At 38.5% G+C, this 23,175-nt stretch overlaps 2 protein-coding genes across 9 annotated transcripts in view; one reads left to right on the top strand and one right to left on the bottom strand.

Moving 5' to 3' along the window:
* CCDC73 (coiled-coil domain containing 73) overlaps positions 1 to 8,710 on the top strand; it is a 58,949-nt gene extending 50,239 nt beyond the window's left edge. For all 8 annotated transcript variants that reach the window (XM_085063023.1, XM_085063030.1, XM_085063029.1 and 5 more), the window contains 3 exons: positions 256 to 1,812; positions 4,517 to 4,650; positions 7,386 to 8,710. In XM_085063023.1, the coding sequence (XP_084919149.1) occupies positions 256 to 1,812; positions 4,517 to 4,650; positions 7,386 to 7,592 (1,898 nt within the window). In that variant the 3' untranslated portion in view covers positions 7,593 to 8,710. The remainder of the gene's footprint in view (positions 1 to 255; positions 1,813 to 4,516; positions 4,651 to 7,385) is intronic.
* On the bottom strand, positions 8,393 to 23,086 carry EIF3M (eukaryotic translation initiation factor 3 subunit M). The gene is made up of 11 exons (XM_085063031.1): positions 22,934 to 23,086; positions 21,453 to 21,585; positions 20,386 to 20,524; positions 19,894 to 20,017; positions 19,349 to 19,443; positions 14,841 to 14,924; positions 13,444 to 13,543; positions 12,948 to 13,029; positions 9,724 to 9,867; positions 9,105 to 9,165; positions 8,393 to 8,677 (listed from the first exon to the last, which is right to left on the bottom strand). Exons 1-11 carry the CDS (start codon positions 22,973 to 22,975, stop codon positions 8,557 to 8,559), a joined length of 1,125 nt encoding a protein of 374 aa, XP_084919157.1. The 5' UTR covers positions 22,976 to 23,086; the 3' UTR covers positions 8,393 to 8,556.
* Between the last annotated feature and the right edge of the window lie 89 nt (positions 23,087 to 23,175).

Raw genomic sequence — 23,175 nt, 5'->3', positions numbered from 1 at the left:
ATTAAATGGTCATATCTAAAATCTACAGAATATTAATATATTTTCTGCCCTATCAGTTTATAAATATTTTGCAAGTTACCACAGTGCAATACTTATCTTCAGTAACTTTTTGATAGGCTTGTGTGTATAATATAAGATATCAGTATCGATATTAATCTTGAGTCCCTCTCTTTGGAAAGTATAAACTGTAAAAATAAAGCATTCCATAACCTCTGGGTTATCAGTCACTAACTAGAGAATACACTCACTCTACAGATTTACAAGTTCTTGAAAACAGTTTTAAGGATGAAATTAATGTTGCTGGCCCTTATGAAGAAAAGCAAAGGGAGGCTTCTTCCAGGAATACCCTCTGCACAGATACTGATTTAATTACCCAAGGACACACCTTGGAAATGCATATCACTGGATGCAAAGAGGCAGAAGATCCGGGAACAGCACAGAGAATGTTACTGGATGAAAACAATGGAAATTTAGATCAAAAGCCACAGGACAGCACTGAGCCTTTGACAGCATGCCACACACAGACAAGTAAGGTCTATTTTGGCAGTACTGAGACTGTAGGTGCTGGCAAGAAAAATGGAAGTCAGGAGACCAACACTGGCAAGGAGGAATTGTGCAATCCTACAGATGAATCAACTTGTGCCAAGACAGATACAAACTCAGACACCAAACAACACAGCAAAAGTGTCCTTACACTTGAAGCACCCAAATCTGAGTCTGAAGCTGTTCTTTGCACAGAGAGGAGTGCTCTACATGAGAGAAGTACAGATAACCTCCAAGCTAAAGAGTTAAGTTTTGGCATCCTACCTTTTACTAAAGAGAATTCTCAAGCAGAATACCAAAAATGGAGCTTGCTGAAAAGTGACAATTATGTAGGCAGTGGATTACATAAAACAGATAAAACCTTAAATCTGAGTGGCTTACATAGAGATGAAGTTCCCCTTGAACAAACACACAGAGATGCTGAAGGAAGAACCAATGATGACAATGCCATAAGCATGAACAGAAATGGTGCCCTGGGGAGCACTGGTGTTCTGGCAACTGATGCTCAAAATACACAAACTGTTTGTTGTGATAATGCAAGTGGTGATGATGCTGCTGCAAAAGAACACAGAGATAAGAAGTCTCTCTTAGGTACTTTCAATTTATGCCCCCCAAAAACTGAGGGAGGAATAAACGTGAATGACATGCACAGCAAGACACCTCAACAAGACAGTGCTAAACAAACAGGGAATGCTACAAGTACGTGGACTTCAAGTGCTGAAGCCAAATTTTCAGGAAAGGCTGATGGTCCTGAAAGTGCTAATAAAAAAACCCCAACAGATACAGCAAGTACAGATAAACTAATTCCATGTAAAAAAGTTAATGATGATACTCAGATACACTCCATCAAAACTGGACATTCCCTGGAGATTACTAATTCAACAAATAACAAATTGTTAAAAGAGAAAACAGACTCACTGAATAGTACAGTTCCAGGAAGGAAGTTTGCTGAGGGTCACCTGAAAGAATCATGTTCTTTACCCATGAGAACATCTGGAAATTTAGTAAACATAAGTGTAAGGTCATCCTTTGATCTTTCAACCTCAGATAAAAAAGCTGAGAAAACTCCACCATACTTGAATTTTTCAGCTCTCAGTTCTTTTTCAAGAGTAAATCAAATGAGAGGTCAAGCTACATGGACTGCAGCTTCCAAGGAACCTTCCTTTTTGAAAGAGAAACTACCATGCTTAGTGGAAAACACAAGCATTATTTCAAACGCACAGTGTCAAAATCTCAGTGGAAATGTGGACAGAGGAGAAACAGGACAAGGTATGAAGATATAAGGATTTATGTTCTGAACCATTTACTGGTTAGAAAAATCATGAAAATGTGGAATTTCTGTATCTAAGCTTAGTGTATAAAAAAGTAAACCTGACACTATTTATATGGCCAAAAAGGTGGGATTTCTCTCTTTATATTATAAATGCAACTAAACAGCTTTCGTTAGCTTAATTAGCTGATTAAATGTTTTTCTCATATTTTCCTTTGTGAAAAAAACAGCACTGCAATGACAAAATGAATTTTGACAGGCATTTCTAACCCTAATGTAGAGCATATTCTATCAGGGATCTGCATGGATCTGAAAAGCACGGAGCAGCTTTTGGAAATTATTCAGTGTTCTCATTTTGCATTAAAACTTGGGTAGATTTGAATCAGTAGATACTTCTTTGAATGGGGCTTACAGAAATTTACTTTTTATTTTACTGTACATCTATAATTTAGATGGACACTTAAAACCATCTGAATGTGTTGAATGTGTGAAAGAACTTTATATTCTTTCAACTTCTGGAAAACACACAGAGCTTTAAGTGCTCAAGGAGCTTTTTCATCTCCTACTATTAACACTTGATTATTATTTGTTGAGCAATATTTTGCATATGCAAAGCAGTAAATATGAACTTTATTCCATGTGTTTCTAAGGCACTACTGAAATGTAGAAAACCAGTATTTTAGATTTGTTCTACAATAATATTAGCTGCTAGATTACCCCAAACTGGAGCCTTGGGTTTTTTCAAGAGCCTAGATATTTTTCAAAAGAGCAGGGTCTTACAGTATAGGGTGTTTGTGTCTATTTGAGTTTTTGTTTTCAGCTTTGCCCCTTGAACATACCAAGAGCAGGGTGGACTCCCATCCCTTAGTTTTACAGCCAGTGGCAGTGATTCAGAAAACCAGCAGTCTGGTTTATTTACATTTTTCTGTTGTTATAAATTTAGCTCTATAGGTAATTCTGTTTCTGTAGTTGGTCTCCTGCCCATGGATATTTGTGTTCAGATGCACCATTTTAAATATCTTTATCCCTAAAACACTTGTGCTGGTAGCAAGGTAGCAGAATCCAGATCTCAGGTGGCACTTTTAATAATGTGAATTTTGGTATCTGTTTCAATAGAATGAATGCATAATTACATTATGTTCTGCATGTATCTTTTCGGTAAGAACAGACAGCACTATCTGAATTTCTTCCCTGTGTTCCTGTTTGTCTTCTTGTCAGAAACCTTTCTGTATGCAAAGTACTGTAATTCCAAAAAGTGACTCTCAGAGGTTTGTCCAAAGGAGTTTGTAGGGAGCTAAGTCTAGTCCCCCAGATGAGTTGCCTACTGACCAAAACCTCTTGAATTCCTGCAAAAATTCATGGTGAAGATCTTGGTCTGTGTCCCACATGTGCTTCATCCTGCCTAACTTAGAAAGATCCCCACTTGAGCCTGGTGCCCTTTCTGAATCCTGCACCTCTTTGGGAGAGTAAAGAACCTCACAGTGAGGGCACCTACAAGTCATTGTGGTACACAGCCCTGCGGCTTCCAGTGTTTATTGTGGTTGGGTTTGTGTTGTTTTGTTTGCAGATCTTTTCCCATATGGCAAACCTGCAGTGGGATCCATGTGGACACTGTACCTACATTTTTAAATTATTCCTTTTTACTGGCTGAAGCACAAACCATTTAGCCATAGAGAGAGAGAGAGCCATGTGAGACCTAGAGGTGAAGAGCATTGGTGAAAGGATTTAGTAAACCTGTCTGAGGGAGTTCCTTTTACTGCCTAACCACAATGCAATTTACTATTTATACTCTGGTTCCCAGAGAGCAGACACTCCACATCAGTAAATGGAGGAATGAACTGGGAAAGATCTTTCTGGCAGATGCTTAAAAAAAGAAAACAAACACATAACGATTTTCCTCTTCCTCCCAAGAGAAAATGTCAGTATTCTGAAATAACTGTTATATAACCACAAGGCAACATGTATTTTCATTGCAAAGCAAAGATTTTTCTCCTGATGCAGTGATCCACAGGCATTTGTGTTGTGACAAAACAGCTCCTGTTTGCATTGTGAGTAATTTTGAAAGCATGCTTGTATCTTTATCTTGTTAGGCAATTGATATTGGTTTCAATACAATCTACTGGTAGTGCATAAACTTTTGCAGGTCAGGCGGCTTCTGCTTGGTTATGATTAATCTATTCACCTGCCTTTAGTAGATGGTTATTGCCTGACCACCTGAAACATCAGATATAGTCATTGAAAAAACAACTCCTTGTTTAAAATGTTTTTTTGATTGTCTAAAAAGCCTTGTATTTATGTCTTCTTTTATTGCAAGTCATTCTGGAATATCAAGTTATAATGGCATTAATTATGTACTTTATCGTTATCAGAAGATGAGTTTAAAGTAATAGTGTTTGAAAAAAGTATAGTTAGAATTCTATTTATAATATATACAGTTTCTAAAAATCACTTTTCTTTCATTAACTTGTGAAAATGAGTGAAAGCATTTTTAGTCAAAGTAGAAACATACCTCATCTTTAGAGAAAAAATAGGTGAAGCATGTGAAAGAAAAACAATGAAGGGGAAAAGCCTACAACAAAGATCCAGTGACTGAAAACAAAAATATTTGATTTTTTAAGATCAGAGGTAAACCAGTTTAGTTACTTCACAATTAGTGCCTGGAGACTAAATTGCAGTTGTTACCATTTCCTTTTTGTCAATCAGGTTCTACCAGTTTGAACAGAGCTGCCAACACTTTGAATAGCTCTAGTATCCACCAAGACCCCCAGGGAGACCCTAGTGAAGAATGGAATGCTACAGCAAAGGCTTTTTATGATCCTTCTTTTCCCACAGAACATGTAAGTCAATTAAAAATATTGCAGACCAGACCTCAGTGAGCTAATTCCACAGATATTTGTACAACTGTACCCATCTGGATACTTTAAGGCTGAGTCAATCTCCGAAATAATATCAAAAGGGCAACAAGACACCATTTTTCACAATTAAGGTTGATAGAAAGCAGCAGGAAAAAGTCACAGCATATGAATCAAACAGATGCTAACCAGTCTGTTTGGGAGGGGAGGAAGAGGGTAGCCTATTGTGTACCCTAATAAAAATCATCACCTACAGTAAAAGTAGGAGTTAAAAAAAAAAAAAGGAAAAAAACTTGTTTCCTTTATTACTTGATAGGACCATGTTATTTAAAAGAATTAGTGAATTAATAAAATATCAGCACATCGATGAAGTAGAGCCTATCCATTTATCTTACACTGCAGTTAGGTGATGCTCTATTCAGTTATTATTTTGTAGGGTGACATACAAATGTGTAAGAACAGAGGATTAAACAGAAACCTGTTTTTTCCCTGCAAGAGAACTTCATTCAGGATGGCACTAAGCAGCACTGCATTTTCACATCTGTGTTAGACTGTGAAGCTTGAACACCTCTAACTTGTCTTAGAATTTGACCTAATGCTAAATGTATCATTCAAAAGTGATAAAATAATTTACAGCTGTAGTTGACCTTTCTTTTTTAGAAGAGGTGCCAGAAGTATTTCTCAGGTAGTTAGGGCTGTCTCTGGATGAGGTGTACAGTGGTTTCAAGTGACAAAGTTGGCTGACAATCAACTCTCCATGCCATCAGCACCCACATTCCCTGAAATTCACAAGACTGATGTTTTGAATTACTCGACTTTCCTAACCTGACTCTACTTGTGAATGACACTGAGGTGGATTTTTTTACCAAACACAGTGGTGGTATTTACTGTGTCTCTCTTGCTTTTTCCCAGAGGTGGAGCCAGGAGCAGAGTGAACTCTCTGTGTAACCTACAGCTAAAGCAAAGCTGTATTTCATTATCTAGTTGCGGTTATGTTTGCTTCGTCACCTCCAAACTAAAGCTCCTGATATGCTAGCTAAGTAAACGCAGAGATGGACATGAACAGGGTTCCTTGCTGGTTTCACCTCAATTTGATTATTTTCCAAATACTTAAATCTATGAAATCTCAGCTGCCATAATGCAAACCACTCCCTCCTTTTTGAGTTGGTGTCATTCTAATATCTTCTGTTCTGAACTTGGTTGTTTTTATGATCGATAGAGGAAAGCTGTTGGGAGATTAAAAATGCGCTCAACAGTTTTTTTGCTGCTTGGTTTGTTCCAACTAACATGATTGTAACTGGAGCAGACTTAAGTCTTCTACAGTTTGAGTAATCTTATTCAACCACAGTAAAAAGGGGTAAAAATTATAAACAAATGCTACAGCTGCACTTATAATTCTAGTAAAAATATTAAGAACTGTTTTAAATGTTAGTCTGTCCACACCTAAGTACAAGGTAAGGATGAATAAGCATGTCCAGGTCAGTTTAAATAGCAGTCTCTGACCATGCAATTTTTAGTACAGGACAGGTTCAGCCCCACATAGTATTCCATACAGATTTTCACTGGTGGCATCCAGTGAAGTATTCACTATTTCTTGCTGAGGCCTTGGGAAAAAGCATGGGAGAATTAAGAAGTTGAAACTTTCTGCTCAAATGAAGAAATTACTTCCTGACTGAAGTGCAGATGCCAGTCATTACTGACCTGAAATATCAGTACCTTCAGCTGCATGGCAGTAACATGGTTACAAATGCAATAATCAACAATTTACAAGAATTTTATTATTCCTATTTCAAACTTCAAGAAACTGGGGAAGGAAAGTCTTAGCACAAAATTAATGTGCTAAAATAAAGGTAGGCCTGATAAAGACAGAGTGGCTTACAGTTGGCTGGGGCACAATTGCCTAAAATTGAAAAAAAATTGAGCAGAGAGGGAAGGCCTCATTTTGTGCTCCTTGCAAGAGAAGTACCCTAGCACAGAACCAGAAAAAGGTCACCTTGCAGATCCCCTGCAGCACTGGCTCTGTGGTGCACCTTGCTCAGGCAGGTGGCTGCTGCTGTGTGCTGCTTCCCCCCTGAGCCATGCAGTCCCAGATTACAAGTGGAGAACTCACCATTCAAATGCAAAGTTTTTGCTCATCAGGCAAAAAAACTGTTTCCCTACTGTGTTGCCATCTGTCTTTCATTTGGATAGATAGGAAGTATCTAACAGTAATATATCAAAGAGTAATTAAAACTATTAAAAGAACAAAAAGATCTTTAACATAAAAAAGCCAACCTATTACAGAACTTGCATTAACAGTGTTTGCTTTCTAATCTCTACAGTGGAGAGGGAGTTAACACTATAAACCTCATGATTTTGGGTTTTGTTAATCAAATGCTTGCATAGCAATAGAAATGTCAATTGCAACATTAAACTCTTTAATTATTTATATTGCTAATCTGCACTCTAATACAAGCTTGTCTTTTTAAAATCACATTCTTGTACCAAGTCTTATGTTAAGGTTTGGTTTATAAAAGTGTAATTGTCATTTATCAAGTTTTCTAAATTAAATATGAAGCAAGCACTTCAAAGTAAACTTATCTTTTCCAATTGATTTATCTTCCTGTTAACATTTCCTTGCTTGCTTAATGCTCAGCAAAATCCAATAGTATCAATCTTTGTATATGAATTTCAGATGAATTTGATATGGCTTATCAACTACTACATTTGCATTCTGTCAGGTTAAAGAAGGATTTGCTGCTTTACAGAACAAGCAGAAGTCTTCTCACATGACTGTCACTCCAGCAAGAAGTGAAAAAGCACTCAACGATGAGGACAGCTGTTCTCCTCATAACTCCATTATACAAAACCAAATAGGAGAAATTGAGAAATTACTGAACTCGGAGAGACTTCATTCAGCAAGAAAAAGAAAATATGAAGAAGGCTAGTGAAGATGAGTGCCAGGAGATAAGCATTCTTTATAGGCACAAAGAGATCACTCACCTAAGCCAGATTTGTAGAGGTATTCCTGGAAAATGTGGTAAAGATGTGTGGTTTCATGTTTAATACAACATGTTAACATTTCTTATGTTCAAAAATTCATACTCCTAATGTTAGTTCTACTTCTGCATTCAAATTCAAGTTACTACTGGCTTTGCCAAAAGCTAAAAAGTTCATAAGTTAATGTTTTTATATATGTTCAGTAACATTAAATGATTACTTAACTGTACCCATTCTCCTGCTCCTCAGAAGTTTTGGCTGAAATAGTTAAATTCATTTTCTCTGACATCCTGCTCACTCAATTTCCAAGCAAAATCACCTTCAACTGTTTCAGAGTACAATGGTTTCTGCAAACATTTACAACTACTTCCAGCAGTTCTAAGTGGCAGAACAGAAAAATCATCTGCTTACCTTTACTGCCAAATTATTTAAACATATCTGTTGTAGTTGACTGTGTATCGGTAAGGTGTCTTTCATCTACCTGAAGTATCAGGTATGATTACAGAGATAAGGCAGAGATCTGGATTCATGACGCTTCATTTCTCTTGGGTCACACTTCTCCCTTGGGTCTAAGGGAAATTTTCTTTTTTTTTCTTAAATATTTTCACTATCATTTTTCTGACCTCCCTCCCTTCCTCTCCGTACCTCTTGCAAAGAGAAGTTCTCATATTGTCAAGTGAACAAAAGAAGCATAACCAACATTGCCAGTTTGTTGTTGCTGATTATGTAAGAAAAGCAACAGAAGACATTTTCCCATGTTAAACTTTATTGCCTTTTTCTTTTTTTTGGTGTGGCAATTTATAATATTTAGTTTCTTTATACCAATTGCATACATTTTTTGGAAACATTCACAAATTGTCAAAGTTTTGAATAAAATTCTTCTATAGCAATATTATTAAGTAAAAAAAATTCTTAGGTGTCTGAGAGACTGAGGAGACTGTTTTTCACTTGATTCAAATTTTGTTTCCAGGTGTTTAAAGTGTCATACAATTGCTGCCACTGCTGCTTTCCAAAAGTCCGATGTGTGCTGTGACTGGAGAAGTAAAACAAAATTGGAAGATGATTACTAGAGATGTCACACTCACCTAATCATTCTTCTATAGCATTACGTTATTCTCATGAGCAAACAGGAAAATTCTTATTTTCTCTCTAGAAAGGGCTGCACTTTACCAGTTAAGAGAATTCTGTAGCCTTCCCAAATATTTAAAGCAACAACAGTCATTAGTATTCTTGTCACTAGTAGGTCATTAAATGAAATGTCCTGGAAAGTAGGACTCTTTCATTAAATAAGCTAATCACATTCAGTGTGAGCTTTAATAAAATTATGATAAATAGCAACTATTTAACTACCAGCAACTGCTAGGAACAATACCTTGCTTCTACTTAAAATATTCTACAAATGTAAGTGAAATAATTAGAACACACTAAATTCTGCAAAATGCCATGAAGAATTGTCTTACCTGACAACGACTTTCCTCTGTGTCTGATCTATTTTGCAGTACACCATCTTTGTCTTTACAGCTGCAAAAAAACAATGCTGTCTTGAGCAACATTTTCATGATAGTGCAAACGTATTAAACTGCACAAAAATGGTTCAAAATTAGATCAATACAAACATAAGAACACAGCAGTTCACTTAATCTGTTTTGCTGTTGGTTTTAATGGCCTAGTAGGCAAAAAAGTAAAATGGTGTAACAAGATGAAGGTCATGCACGAATCCTATTGTTTGGTGCCAATCTATTAAGGCAATATCCTGTACAGTTTTTATGAACTCCTCTCCCCTACAAAGACATCCTGTTTTAATGACAGCAAACAAAACCAGATGACAAATTAAACCTGCAAACAATTTATTAGTTCTGTAAAGGATGACATGAGATACAGTTCCTGTCACTGAGAAGAAAAACACTGTTTAAAACACAACAGTTAGGCATGACTTTAAGCATGAAGTTGTGCAGCTTTATCTTGTAAAAAGCACAGAAATTAAAAATTAATATTGTTCTTAATATTCAAGATTAGCCTAGAAGACTACAAAGGTCTTGTTCATGAGCACTGTGTGTAGTGTGGTACCACAGTTCTTACCATCAATGACAAAAGCTTCTACATCATCAGCTCCGATCTGAAGTTCCTGCTGCATTGTGTCAAATGAGATTTCTTTATTCTCCACAGCCATTCCCATGAAAGTAAGGAGCCTCATCTTTGCCATATTGTGTTCGTGCAACAAGCCTGAGGAAAAGTGTTGATAGTTTAACTAACGATTTAATTAATAATTTGTTTTTCATGTTATTTTTACTATCTATGCTTCCAATAATTTAAAATTTATTTCACGTTACATTGCATTTTTCCTTACCAACAGTTTTTCTGAGGTAAAATATCAAATCCTGCATCTGCCTTGTCTTTTGCTAGAATCTCAAGTTTCAGTGACAATTCATCAAGACTCAGTTGTTCTTAGTAAAAATGTACTATCTACAAAAGTGAAGCACCTTTTTTTTTGAACAGTAAAAACATCACCTAAACAGAATTTTAGGTGGTGAGGGTGCAAGTGAATCTTTCCATTGCATCACCTGAAAGAACAGCAATGCAACAAAATAGAAAATGTGGCTTGTTATGCCAAAAAATTTCTTACAGCCTCACCACTCATTCTCCTGTAGTTTCTGGAAGATAAGCCTCTTACAGTGATGGTTTCAGAACATAACATTGTGATGCCAGAAGAATGCTTTTTGGTACTGAATTTGTTTGTCCACAGCAAAAAAGGCATCGTAAATCCCATGTAAGCATCCAATGTGGCCAAGAAAAGCACAGTCCAAAACCAGCAGAACCGATATTGAGGTCAGGTTACACCTTTGTGATTCCATAAGTGGCAATACAAGGAACTGAGCCAAGGCCTTGTATGTCTAAATCAGACCATTTTCCTGGAAAAAAGACTAGGTGAACCAAGTTAAGCCACTGAGATGAAACAAGGCATTTCTTAATCCCAATGTCCGTGAGGTATGAACTAAGATTCGGTGGAAGTTTCTTGAAAATGGGCGTCAATCATTTTGTTTTAGAATGACATTATAAACATTCCCATTGCTTCAGTAAATATGTAAGTTTGAAATTTATAACACCCATATACTAGCAGGGAAGCACATTAGTGCAGGACATCATGTTGTGTTAATTAACTGTAATTATGATGCAGGTTCCCTATTTGGCACCCATTCAACAAAAATGCGATCACCATAATTCATACGAATGAGGAGCACCAGCAACTATACCTAACTGGGTTTAATGGAACTCTACAAGCATCAAAAAATCAATTAGCACACATTAACCCTAATTAACAAATGCAAATGAGATGCTGATTAACTTTGAGAAAAAGACTGCTGATAATACCAGATTAGCTGTGGCCATGTTAGGGCGATGCAGTTGACACAGATAATGCTACTGCTGGCCTAAGTTGTCAGCATTAATAAAACAACAAATTGTAACAAACTGATGCCACCTGTAGGTACCCTTGCTGCAAGGCTTTCCTCGGCCAGTTCTAACTGGTCCTGGTCCAGGAAAGGTTACAACTATAGCCCATGCTCTACTGCCACTGAAATCCTATCATTAACAGCCTTTAAAACAAAGGTATCTTGACAAGTTATTAAAAAAAAAATCTCTACAGCATGGTTAAAAATCCAGCTGCTTTGGGGAACAGGTAATTTTTGAATGCTTCATTTAATAACTGCACTGTTGTCTAGACCAAACTGCCCTTGTTTTTCAAAGCCATGCCTGAACCACTCAGTTCCCAGCATTTCCATCTGTGCTCCCTCCAAATCACTGCTTGTTCACTGCTCAAAGACACACCAAGCTTCTGATTAGAAAAAGTGATAAATAATGCAGGTGAGAAATCAGTTTAAGTCAAAGTTAAGACTGTCTTTCAAAACAGTTACACAGGTATTTAGGATTTTACAAAGATTATGTGAATCTTAGGTATATTGAAAATTCACACATTAATTAATCAATGGAGGGAAACAGATACAGGGGGGCAAGGCAAAAGAAATCACAACTATTCCATATGATACAATTAATGCTACATCTGTGAGTAACTAATCTTCCATAAATTTATTCAAATGTTAGTGTAACAGCAATTACAGCAAATACTTCTGTGGACCAGTAACTAACAGAAAAGCCCAAACCCTAATTTCCCTTTAGAAAGAAAGCATAAGATGTCTGCATAACTAATGGTCAAATACATGCAACAAAGATCCACTTATCCTATCTACATATTTATAAGCAACCAAAAACTTGCTGCTAATTTTATCCACCAAAAAATCTCATTGGTATTTCCATCATTTTAATACCCGAAGTACCACCATTTTAAAGCTCTGTGGGCAATTATTCTCAGAATTGTATCACACTCCATTAAACAAAATAATGCATGTGTTAAAAGGCTGCACTAAACTCTGTTTTAGCAAAACTACGCCTTTCCTCAAATGCATCCAAGGCAGTGTTCAAGTGTCATTTCAAAATCAAAGTTATAAAAAAAAAAAATCATCGTATTTTTATGGAAACATTTATTCATTACCAATATGTCAAAACCTTAATGCAGTAATAAAAAAATCTGCATCATTGAGCAATTTCTGCATTGTCACTGACCCCTGTCCTAAAAAGCTGGAATATAAAAAACGTAATTTTAATGCATGCAATAGCTTATGAACCAGTGCTCCTTTGAAACAGTCAATTACACATCAACGGGGGAGTGTCAAAGTGTTAATTACTACTCCTTTTTTCCACAGTGTGTAAATAAAGAGGGTGCTGACATTAACATTCCATCACATTGCTTCATGTGATGAAACAAATTAACTGGGACAGACTGTGGCTTGCTGGGTCTAATGCATCAGCACACACACACACACACACACACACACACACACACACAGTTTGCATGCTTTATCTTACTGCTCAGAAGCATTTGTTGTTACAAAGTTACTAATCATTAAAAAAAATAGGAGATTTATACAAGCTGGTGGTTTATTCAATGAAGTTGTGATCTAGGGGATCTAGGGGATGAATGTGTTAAACCTTTCAGGAGGGGAATTCTAAGAGAAAAAAACAGTGGGTAAAACTACAGTTCTCTTCCAAATCCATAAACCAGCTTGTTTTAGTAGAACAAACCAAGTTAGATGGTTCACTTACAATCTAACAGAGGTTATAATCTACAACCTGTAATTTGTTTTTATGAAATCTCCTTGCTTCAGTACATGGATTCAAAATGAAGCACTCTGTGGCCTCCATACCATAGGCTACATAAATAGTCAAAATGTTATAATCTGAACACTTACCTAGGGAGTCAATGAAGTCTTTGTTGTTCTGATAAAACTTGACATAGGATGCTAGTTTAGCACTTACAAAAATTGTCAAAAGCTAGAAGATGGAAAACAAATATGAGAATAGTTTAAATATTATCTTGGTTTCTCTCTTTGCAAGCTGAACAGATATAAACTATTGGTATTGAATTGAAAAATAAGCTGTTAAGATCTAAAATTCTGTCTCCTGTCAATAGCTGTGGGCAGTCTTGCTGAGCTTACTTCCTTGTCCTGGACTTAAAAGGCAGATTTGTTACAGAAGTCATGTGAGGGCAGAACTTGTAACTGAGTTTCTGAAACTTTGAAAGCGAAATATTTCATATGCAGTTTTAATTCTATAGACTAAAAGAGAAAGCACATTGCAGCTCGGGATTACTGACACAGATAACTATTCTAATGGATTTCAAAAGACACATTAAAACAAAGCAGCCTACTGCTATCAAACCATCTTGCTAAAAACAAAGTTACTTACATCATGGATAAGTTCTCCTTCCAAAAATTTGACTGGTTTTAAGGCAAGAAGATGATCAAAGAGAAAGGTATTTGGATCTTTCAATGCTCGTACAATACATCTAATAAGAAAAGGAAAATGCTTACTTTCAAAACAACACATATCTTTATGACTAAAGGCAACTCAATTTGTTGCTCCTTGCTTTCTAGGGAACACCTAAGGGCTTTCAACTATTATTAAAGGTAAGACATGCCACATTCAAATTTTAATCTTCAATTTACAGACAGAAAAGACAAGGAACAGAAAGCACTAAGTAGTTTGCCCAGTGTCCCAAATGAAATGTGCCAGGTGGTAAAACCACAGATCACCCTGTTTCCATCTATGCATCTATTTCCAGCACAGCCTTCATTCCTAGAGGTATTTTTACTGTCTTCCTAAAATTTCATTGAATTGTTTCTGAAGATTTAATTATACTTGAATATGTGACACAAAACAGAAAAACGCCCAACACCAAACAGTGCAAGGCCCAGGATTTATCAGTTGCAGCTCCAGACTAGAAACAGAAACTCCAGGTGAAAGGTTTTCTCAGCAGCATACTGGAAGCCCTGGCTTGCTCTGCCCCACAAGGACACCAGGAGAACCTGAGTTCTGCATAGACACAGCCCTGGGCACACATGTTCTTTCAGAGGGAACAGGCTCCAGGCTGCTGTAGGGTAGCCAATGAAGTTTCCACTTATGCACAGACACTAATTTTCAACAGGAGTCATTCTGATTTTCCTCCATGGTCAAGTACAAACAGCTCCCTTGAGAACTTTTGGCTGTACACATCTGGCAGAACTTAAATAACTAATTTCTAAGAAAAATCATGATAGCTGGAACATCAAAATGCAGGCATTTACTCATTTTGGCCAGTGGGGAAAACACACTGTTACGAATCAATTTAGTCCCAGCTTGTGCAACAGGTAAGTTAATTCTGTGCAGTTCACATTCATGTACTTGCTCATAGAGAAGACAGCAAGAATGTCTTTTCAACAAAAAGTGCTATTTGAAAAGAACATTCAAAATTAGATAATGAAAGAGGAAAAAGTAAAAAATCTGAAATCTAGGATTCCAGTACAGATTTTGAGGGCACAATTGATGTAAACGAAGTCCTCTCCCAAGGTTGATCTCTCTCAGTAGTGACCAGGAACATTCCTGTGCACTTGCACACTGGAATAAACCTGGCTGTGCCTAGAAACAACCAAACCTACTGCAGACTGAAGAGATAAACTCTTGATTGAGTCAGCAATGCTACAGAAGAGGCTGTGGCAGGGCCCTTGGCCTACCAGGCCATTCAATACTCTTAACAGTAAGGCGATCAAAATAATTTGGCAATTGAGGAAAAGTTACTTGTAAGGGAACTGGGAAGTCAGCATTACCTGTGAGCATCAACTCTAGCCTGGGAAGCATTGTCCTCTGTGTAACTTCCCAACAGCTCCACCATTACTTTTGCTGCAGTGTCACTAGAGAAAAAAAAAGAAAGTTGCCTCAGGATTGCTGAAAAAATAGTTCAAACAAGACACTCAAATATTTAAATAATTCCATTACGATGTTATAGGTCAAATTAAATTACAGTTGAAAAAGATGCAGACGATCCATTTTAACTCTTGCGGAGAGAACAAATTAACTGGATGTATTCTTTCAATTCTTGTTCTAAAAAATGTTTATCTTCACCCTTCATTTCATTCTCTTAAACTGATAAATTACCTGCTGGTTATGGAAAAAGCTTTCTGAGCTAGGAACAGCTTTATATGGTTCACTAGAATGCTCCTCATGCACATCTGGATTTAATCATTGCACAGTAAGTAGTGCTGCAAAGTTTACTTCAAATGCAAAATGGCATTTCTTAAAGAATATTTATGGTCAGGAAAATGACTGTATAAAAGATGCTTTCTTCTTTCACAGATTCTCTCTTCAAGTGTTCAGAGTCAAAGCTGCTCATTTTATTGACAAAATTACACAGCCAGCAATTAGCCTGGTTGAGGCTGCTGTGAAGAAAACAGCTTTCAGCACCGCTCCGACAGACAACTTTTAAAAAAAACACCTCCTTCTCAGCAAGCTGAGCAAACCTACAGCCTTGTTTACTCAGATTATCTTGTAAACAACATCAGTGTTACTGCAAACGAGCTCTGAGGTAATTACTGTGTCATTTTAACAGATTTTGATTTATTTTCACTTAACAATTCTATCACCAAGACCAGCAACTGCTGATGCTTTTTGCAAAATTTACAACGAATTTTCGCACGTGGTCTAAAAGCACACACGATTTTCCTTAAAACAAAATACTGCAAGAATAAAGTTTCAATTTGCATTAATGACCTAGGCAAATAGCATAAACTGCACAGGAAAGAACAAAGCAACACAACATGCCCAGTATGTTATGTGCTGTGAGAGAGGTTTATCCCACACAGCAGCATGAATGTTTTGTGTAGTACAGTAACACTGTCTTTATATGGGTATTTATTTGAAATCTCAGCATACCACTGTTTAACAGCCACTCTAAAGGGTGAAGTTTGTTCTCAGAGAATTTACCAGATCTGAGAGATGTGCAGCACAAATATTAAGACATCACGGATAACAAGCAATGTCTTATATAATCTCACGTACATTGAATAAAGACAGTTTGTCCCAAGGCAGGGGAATTTTCCTTAGGTCCCAGAACATACCTGAACCAATGTTCTGGGATATAAGCTTTAATGAAATATTTGTTTTAAAACTTCAGCACTAAAGAGGTCAGCTTATGTTTTGCCCTGGTAACCAGTATTGATATAGATGAATTGACAGCTCTGTATCAGCAAAAAAAATTAATTTAGGTAGCTTTAAATATGAGAGAAGCATATGCATGTAAATCAGTCTATGACTGTGATTTTAGCGCTGGTGAAATCTTGCCAACACTAAATGTTCTAGTAGAGACAATGGACCAGTTTAATACAGAACTGGCACTATGTAGATATTCAATCAAAGAGGCTCAGCTCATGCGCTATTCAACCTAAGAATACACAACTCCTTATTTAATTAAAGCTTTCAGCACCTGTTCTTACACACTTCAGAGCTCTGATAGTTTTCTGGCACTTTTCCTCTCCTCATATTTCCCTCAGGAGCAAAAATTGAAAACTATCAGTTAACTACCTTCCAATAGTATTTTCCATTCTCCACTTTTTTTTTTTTTAAGAGCAGAAGGAGTAGATTTTTTCACTCATATTTCTAGGAAACAACAGAATGCTACAAGACAATTCCCAGCTTTCTGTGCTAAATTCTTGTGAACCTCAGCAAATATGGCAAGCCTTTAAACTTATATTCTGTTCAGTGTTAGATTACTACTGTAAATTAGGATGTTTAAAGCACAAATACAGATCACTGTTTTACCAAAGCTTGTCAAATGTCTCACCTAAGGTGCAAATGTGAGCTTTTTTCTAGCAAGACAGCCTGAACATATGCTCAGTCCTGAACTGGCTCCACTTGCCAGTCTAGATGCATAACTTGACAAAAAGCCAGTGAGAGCTGAAGAGTGATGGTAGACAAAAGGAAGGAAAAAAGCCACAACAGAGCATTCAGAGACTCAGTGAGATGTTGGAATCAAGTTCCTCTACATTACATGATATTAAATGGAACTAAAATGAAATTAATTACGTTGCAGGTGCCTGACATGCTGAGCTTTTTGCTAGAGGTATTAATAACCAGACTTGCCACACCTGTTTGAATGTAACTTGGGCAGGACTAGTGCTGCTGAATCCTGCCAGTAGAGACCAGCTTTAAACTGTATCAAGGTTTGGTGGAAAAGGTTTGATAAAAGAAGCTTTCACTTGTCACTATAGGAAAATGGACACCGAACAACCTCTGCATCATCTACTCTTAGGAACTATCAATCTGTTAACTACCAACTTATCTGCTGGGAGAAAGTCTATTAGCCATGGAAAACCACCTCTTCTGCCACACTGAGCAAAGTTAAAACATAAATCAAGCAAACAAAAGAATTGTCTTCAACACTGTAGTTATTTTCCTTTGATTATAAACCAACAACGGTAACTGAGGTATGATTTTTATCACTTATCTTTCAGTTCCCACTTATCTTCCCATACGGCTAGATAGAGCCACATTCCTGAGTGCCACAGCTGGAATGCTGCTGTGAGTTTCCCATACTATTACAAACACTGCCCACTGATCCAGGAGAGTGAGCCAGGTCAAAGGTGGCAGGGTCACTTCTTGTTTTCTTTTCTGGAGAGAAGTGCAAGTGCTCTGAAATATTGCTCCACTCAGTGCCTGAAGCCATGGTAAGGACACTTGAGTGCAGGAGTAATTTCTTACAGGGTTTCTGGAAGGTTCTATCAGCTATCTTAAAAGTATCACCCATGATTAAGACACAAAAAACATTTTAGTAGCAAGGTTACTGGCAGCAGTGGAAACAAAACCCAGAAATTTAATCCACTGTTTTGATAGCAAGACTAGGTAAAAATAGCTGGCTATTAAGTTTGGGAATGGACAGAAAGTGTTTAAAAGAGTAGGAACATTGTCAGTGTAATATTTCTGAAACAAGGTAAGCCCTAAGCCATGGAAAAGACCTGTGATTAGCATTTCTGAATTTATTTGACCACCTGAAATCTGCCACACAAAACTGTCAATGCAAAAGCATTTGAGTGTTACAAACAGGAATTCCCAGTAATGTAGCTCTTAGTGTAACTACTTCATGAGGATTAATCATCCCTGAATTGAGGTTAGTTAAAAATGATCCTGCTATGCTGATGCAGCATTTCCAGGCTACAATCCCAGCAGGGCAGAATATGCCAACTGTCCTGACAGAAGGAACTCTTCTCCACCTATGACAGCTTCACACTTGCCTTTTTAAACCCCTAGCAAGATCATGTCCCCAGTCCAACCCACTGTGCAGTCACACAAATAAACCACACCACCACAAATATGCACAGGTATTGGGAGCTGGAAGGGACAGGCAGGAACTGAAGGTACAGGACAGAACTTCCTTCTGCAGAAGTACAAGGTTATGCAAACGTGGAAAATGCAAGTGCAGTTCTGGTACCCTGTGAGTCAGCAGTGGAGGGGTCCTGATACTGCCTCACTAGGAAAAAAAAACCTTAAAAAAGTATCTCAGAAAACAGAGTTACTGGGGAAGGGCAGGGGAAGAAACACACATCCACCACATCCCCATCCCAAACTACAGGGACAGTTTAGATAGGCTTGAGCTGTTGTGGAACTATGTGCTGACCCACTGGATAGCAGCCCATCTGTGTAGCCCTGGCCAGGGCAGTCAATCCACCGTATCACATCTGTAAGATAAACTGATGACAGCTCTCAGTTAAGACCTGCATTAATTTACAGGCACCATACACACAGGATTACTCTACATGCCAGGAGACAGTGGTCTGCCAAGTTTGTTAGATCAAAGATGATCCAGGATAATAACTCAAAATGGCCAAGCAGGTATTCTGTGGACATTAATTTCCATGACTAGTGGAAACCTCTGTCCTAAAGGTAATGTTTACATAAAAAGACTGATTCTGTTAACTGTGATTGATAAGCCTTCCCACATCATTAAGTAAGAGATAGCACTACCATGCACTAAAATGTCAAAAGTGCAATTAAATAATAAACTTGGCATAATGCTACAATGCTTTAAGATGAGTATTTATAAAAAAAAGTGTTATTTTGGGAGTCTGTGGTTTGCAGCTAATTCACTACTAACTTTAATATTCTAGGGAACACTGACTGAGTATAAGAGCGCTTAAAAATATTAAAAAGCCTCCACAAGTATATTTGGATTGAATTATTGGTACAGATTAATTTTACAAGTCCTGTGAGAAATACTTTCCCTACAGATCATCTATAGCACATCAAAATACAGAGCTATCTATTATCTACGATTTATCTTTTATACCTTTTCTTGCAGTCTACTAGGACATCATAGAGCAGTCTCAGAAGAGTATGCTTTTTCTCTGTGGCCAGATTCCAGTCAGAAATCCATTTTCGGACCTAGGTACAATACAAGGGAAAAAGAAGCATTCAGGCAAAGATTAAAATAACATTATAAATACTTTTTATTTTCTCCCAAGCAGAAAAACATTAAAAATACCTTGCACAGAGATTTCTCTTCTAGGTCTTCTGACTCTCATGCTCCCATTGCCCCTTGTTCTATCACTTATTGCCCATGTCGAAAGTCTCTCCCTCTTTAATAAGCCCCCTTTAAAGTTCTGGAAGGCTGCAGTAAGGGCATCCTGGAGCCTTCTCTCCTCCAGGCTGAACAGCCCCAGTTCTCTCAGCCTTCCCTCATAGAGGGGTGTTGCATGTCTCTAACCATCTTCATGACAATTTCTCTATAGGCTCTGGCAATTTGTAACAGAGATGGTCTGTATCAGCTCTGACTACATTTAGGTGCAACATGGTTCATAGAAAGGCCACAATTTGCAGTGTCACCTCAATTACCTGATCTAGTTCAGTTGGAATGTACTGGATGGCACCACAGGACGAGGCTACTTTCAGAAGGCTGCAGTACACTGTGTACCTCACAGGAGTGTTCTTGTCCATGCCATGGAAGAGATTGCTCAGGCTAAACCACAAACAACCGACAACGGAGTTAAACGGGTTTCAAAAAACATTACTAGAGCGCATATAAATGTTTTATTAAGACACAGGCTAGCAGAGACAAAGCACCTGGCAGTACATAGTTTACATCTATGATGAATTGTAATGGCTTCCAGTTTCAGCAAAGCTGAAAAGTGCATAGCAATTTTAATTTTGTAATACCCAAGAAAAAAAAATTGGTATTTCTCTGATAGGGAAAAAAAGGTAAAAAAAGAGTGCTTCCTGCAACACCCCACACTTTATTTTAAAGACATACAAGATAATCCTTCCTCTTTAGATGCACAACTACTTTGCAAGGCACCACTGTCTCACTTTGCTGTGTACAGTACTTACAGCTGCAATCTAAGAGATGGGCGCTCTCCTTCCCGAAATTTTACTAACTTCTCACACAGGTTTTCAATCAGTGCTTCTTGTTTTTCAGGTTCCAGGATAAGAAGCAGAGACACAACGCTGTTCATCACACTCTCAACATCTGCATAAACCAAAACATACAGCTGTTTGAAATTGCAAGCAGCAATCAGCAGCTACCTTGTGCTGGAGACTTACTTTTGATATGAATTACCACTTTGCATAAGCAAGAACTGTAAAAGAAGAAAAATGCCAAGATACCAACCTGGATATTCATCAGAATGTAACAGAGACTTGGCTCAGGTGAGCTTACACCAACACATCTCCATGTAAGACAAAAACTACCACTCTAAGGTTAACACAGAATGTGGTATTTGATATCACACTTGCTCTGAATTCTCTGTTTACACATAGGAGAAATCAGAAGAACTCTAGGTTCCACACAGTGGCTTCTTCTGCACATCCAGGAAACAGCCCACAGTTCTGCAGTGAGAATACTAACACCTAGTGCTCAAGTACAGTAAAACATTTCACCAGGAGCACAAGGGATACCAGACCACAGGGAAAATGCCCTCTAGAACAATCAAGTGTATTACAAACCCTCCTCAGCTGTTTTAAGTGTGATTTAAGTCCAATCCTTTCCAAAGAGAGCCACAGTGGTTTTGTGTTTTCTTTTCAGTCTGCCCAATTATCCGTCAAGCAAAGGCCAAGAAAAAGATTAATGACATATGGAAAATACTGTTTATTCCCCAAAATGACACCTGAGCATCAAAACCCCTATTTTACATACAAGTCTCTACGCCCTCATTACAAGCACAGTCTAGCTCAACTTCTTGCTTCTTCAAAGGGTGCTGGATCTTTGGGGAAAGGAGGGGCAGAGCACATGCAAATTTTCTATGGAAATTATGGAAATAAGCACTTCCAGTTTCATGAAGATGCACAGCTCGTGTTCTAATACATGCTACACATTTCTAAATCCTGCCAACTGTTACTGTTTGAAAGCACTGATGGTGATAAGTTTAGCAAAGCCAACAAGACTTGGAGATGCAAACCTTTGTCATCCTCTTTCAGGCACACATCACACACTTCAATAATCTGTGCCAAGTCCACATGAAGTCCACCTTCAGCGTTTTCTTCAGAGATTTCTGCTCCTTTGGATTTCAGGTAAGCTCGCAGTTCTTGAGCCTTAAAAAAGAGAAAGACAACTCACACAAAACTAAACAGTTGTTTTGTGAACAACAAAGTCGAAGTAATTAAATTTCTTACAGATTTTTGTTCTGCCAGATGCTGCACATGCTATAGCTGGCTTGCCAGAGACTGTATAGGTCACAGAGCTGCTGGGCTTTCTGACAGTGTGAATGTGTCACAACTGGGTACTGCACTGCAGCCCAAGTAAGTTTTTGTGACAAAGATACTTTCTCATGATTTTTTTATTATCTTTTTCTGCCTTTGCAGACTTCAGATAAACATTAAAACCATTTGGTTGCCTCCTCACCAGAAAAGAAAAAGGGTATAAACAAAGTCATTTTAGAGAGGGCAGAACTTTCAGTCTTCACACAACTTAAAGACAGTTCCCAGTCTTATCACAGAACGGTTTAGCTTGGAAGGGACCTTAAAGATCATCTTGTTCCACACCTCTGCCATGCACAGGGAACCTTCCACTAAACCAGGTGGAAAAAGCCCCATCCAACCTGGCCTTATGCCATGAGCCACCTTACGCTGTTAGGACTTAGACGTACACCAAGAAAATAGCCTTCCCTCAGCAACAGGCCTATTCATCACCATTACAATTCAGGGCTTCAGCGGCAGAACCAAAACCCTTCAGAAACAAGCTGATGCCATACAACTTTTGGCACAGGGCACCTCTGACCGGGATGCTGCTGTGACACCAGGTGTCATTTACATCATCTTCAGGGTCCAATCATTCTGGAGTCAGAAGAGAAAGCTAAATGCCCTGGGACAAACTGCTGTACTGAGAGTGTTTCAAACCAGCTACTTGATAGGGTTGTACTAGACATTTTGGCAAGTGAAAACTGGTAGCTCTGTGCGCATTTCTTGTAGATTTCCAATACGTATAATACACACTGTGTTTACATACATAGGTATGTACATATACATACTACAAAGACACTGGGAACAAGCAGCCCCTAAATCCAAAGCAGCAGCTCAAAGACAGAATTCTCAGTTCCCATGCCTGTAGTACCGAGAATTCTGCAAAGCCAAAAGTGCGTATGTAATGCCCATATCTGAACTAGTTTTTCTGTCCTAAACAAAAGTACGGCTGAGGAGCGATGAAAACGAAGTGCCGGGGAGATGACGAACACTGATTAAGAAGCTGCAAACACAGGGTTATCTTTCAGCCATTATGTTCAGGTTTCTCTAACCGCCTGCTCAGTGTCCGTAAGGAGCAGCCCAGACGAGTTCACGGAGCGCTCAGGGCGCGCACGGCAGGGCAGGCCCGGCTCCCGCCCCTCGGCCCGGCCCAGCCCGCTGCCCCCGGCCCGGGGCCGACAGCTGCCCGCGGGGCGCTGACCTGATCCTCCTCGGTGATGTCGATGAAGGCCGGGACGCTCATGGCTCCGAGCACGCCGCGCTCCGGAAAGGCGGAGCGGCTTCCGCCGCCGCGCCAGGCCGCGCCGCTTCCGCTTCCCGCCGCCGGGCGGGCGGGACCCGAGCTGCGACCGCCCTGCCCGGACCGCCCTGCCCGGACCGCCCTGCCCGGACCGCCCTTCCCCGCGTAGCCCTTCCTACCACGGCCCTGCCCGAATCTCGGGC

This window comes from Lichenostomus cassidix, chromosome 5 (assembly GCF_008360975.1).
Source record: "Lichenostomus cassidix isolate B80296 chromosome 5, HeHo_3.0, whole genome shotgun sequence".
Classification (NCBI taxonomy): domain Eukaryota; kingdom Metazoa; phylum Chordata; class Aves; order Passeriformes; family Meliphagidae; genus Lichenostomus; species Lichenostomus cassidix.
This window is presented reverse-complemented; position numbering and strand designations above follow the sequence as displayed.